At 33.7% G+C, this 1,713-nt stretch overlaps 1 protein-coding gene across 1 annotated transcript; it reads right to left on the bottom strand.

The window, feature by feature from the left end:
* Positions 1–478: 478 nt before the first annotated feature.
* On the bottom strand, positions 479–1,526 carry LOC105448373. The gene is made up of 3 exons (XM_011686895.1): positions 1,506–1,526; positions 1,066–1,234; positions 479–800 (listed from the first exon to the last, which is right to left on the bottom strand). Exons 1-3 carry the CDS (start codon positions 1,524–1,526, stop codon positions 658–660), a joined length of 333 nt encoding a protein of 110 aa, XP_011685197.1. The 3' UTR covers positions 479–657.
* Between the last annotated feature and the right edge of the window lie 187 nt (positions 1,527–1,713).

Here is a 1,713-nt window from a genome sequence, read left to right as displayed (position 1 = left end):
TTTTGTCACAGTTTTAGCTTAACTTACTTACTTATTAATTATTCACAAAGCGAAGTTTTTGAGTCAACATCAGCGTTTCATATCAACGAAAATTGCTATCAATAGTTTTTCAATGTTATTATACCTGTATCGCTTTTTTCGCGCGTGCAAGTTTCGACAGTGCACCCAATAGCGCATGCAGCATATGCATATATAAATAACGTGAAAAGTTTTTGCGGTCATTTTAACAAAGTTAAAAGAGAATAAGATAAAAGTAAATCTATAAATAAACATAGACGTTATAGAATATGTTTATTTATCGAACTACATCACATGTTATGCATCCACTACTATAAATTTGTTGTAAATATTTCAACATACATACATTGCATCAAATTGTAACTAATTTTGTAATTTTTAATTTACTGTCGTATATTTAATATTAAATTTCAATGAAGTAAAATACTATATTAGTTATAAAAAAGGCTTTTTTCGGACGACATCAAGACGTCTTTAAAGTGACGTCTATAACTGGTCTACAAAATGATGTCTTATAAACATCCATTATTAGTCGTCGACGTCATAGACCAAAAAATGACCATACATAAACGTCTCTATATCGTCTTTCGACATCAGTCTGCTACTTGGATAGCAGTCATGCATCTGACTGAACGTGTTTCAATTCGATAAATACCATCCACAGGTTTTACGAAATACATATTCTCCATTCTGATTGAATATTTTACATCCATCGCGATTGAATATAACTTCATTACTGTTATCAATCATCTGAGTGATTGATAAGAGATTTGCTGACAATCCTGGCACGCATAAAACATTTTTAATGTCAATTTCATCTTCATCTAATTTTACAGCGATATCTCTTTCACCGAAAACTGACAATTTTTCTTTGTTGACTGTAATAATTTTCGTTACGGCTTATAGTCTTTGTTTTTAAGAAGAATTCCGTGTATGGCGACATATGTTGCGAAGCGCTGCTATCAATATACCATTCTATATGACGAGGTTTCCTTGTCAGGTAACCAGCACCAAACGTACTTTTGACGGTCCTAATTGACGAATTACCTTTTTGTTTGCTCGATTCCTTTGCCTTTTGAGTTGAACTTTGAGATTTCTTAGGGCAGCTTTGGGCTCGTTCATTACATTCGTAACACTTTGCGCCTATCTTCGAGCTTCCAGGCTCTTCTTTACGAATCCATTTAGTGTTATGCTTACCGATGAATGCAGTCTCAGCCTTATTATCAACAAATGCATCGATTAATTTCGACTTATAGCATCGGTTGAAAACATTATGCCGGAACTTTCAATCCCCGTGATCATTTGATTTGAATTCAAATTCTCAGTAAGTTTTGCAAGTAAAATAGATCTGAGCCATTTATTGTTCACACTGAAACCGATTTCGTTTAACTTATTTGCAGTTTCAATGATTTGACATAATCGTTCATGAATCCACACGTATTTAAACAAGTCGAAATTAACTTACGTAACAAACCAATGCGTCTGACAAGTCCGCTTTCCTCGTACATACTCTTTAATTTTTGCCATAATTCAGCAGCCGTATTTGCTGATTGAATATGTACATTAGGGTGGACCTTATTTATACTTGATAAAAATTTTTTTCCGAATTTTTTTCACGACGCCCCCTAAAGTTGTTCCATTTGGTGAGAAAAAAAATTGTGTAAAAACTGAGCTCGATCGGATAACGGAAAGACG

This window comes from Wasmannia auropunctata, unplaced genomic scaffold (genome assembly GCF_000956235.1).
Source record: "Wasmannia auropunctata unplaced genomic scaffold, wasmannia.A_1.0 LD336088.1, whole genome shotgun sequence".
Lineage (NCBI taxonomy): Eukaryota > Metazoa > Arthropoda > Insecta > Hymenoptera > Formicidae > Wasmannia > Wasmannia auropunctata.
The sequence above is the reverse complement of the archived record's forward strand: the minus strand, read 5'-3'. Positions and strand labels throughout refer to the sequence as shown.

What these genes read in the sequence shown, in the direction of transcription:
- LOC105448373 (XM_011686895.1), bottom strand. Translation starts at nt 1,526, where the DNA reads ATGTACGAGGAAAGCGGACTT. An exon ending in TGTACGAGGAAAGCGGACTT is followed by an intron (nt 1,235 to 1,505) that starts GTCAGACGCATT and finishes GTTGATAATAAG; the next exon opens with GCTGAGACTGCATTCATCGG. An exon ending in GGAATCGAGCAAACAAAAAG is followed by an intron (nt 801 to 1,065) that starts GTAATTCGTCAA and finishes TATGCGTGCCAG; the next exon opens with GATTGTCAGCAAATCTCTTA.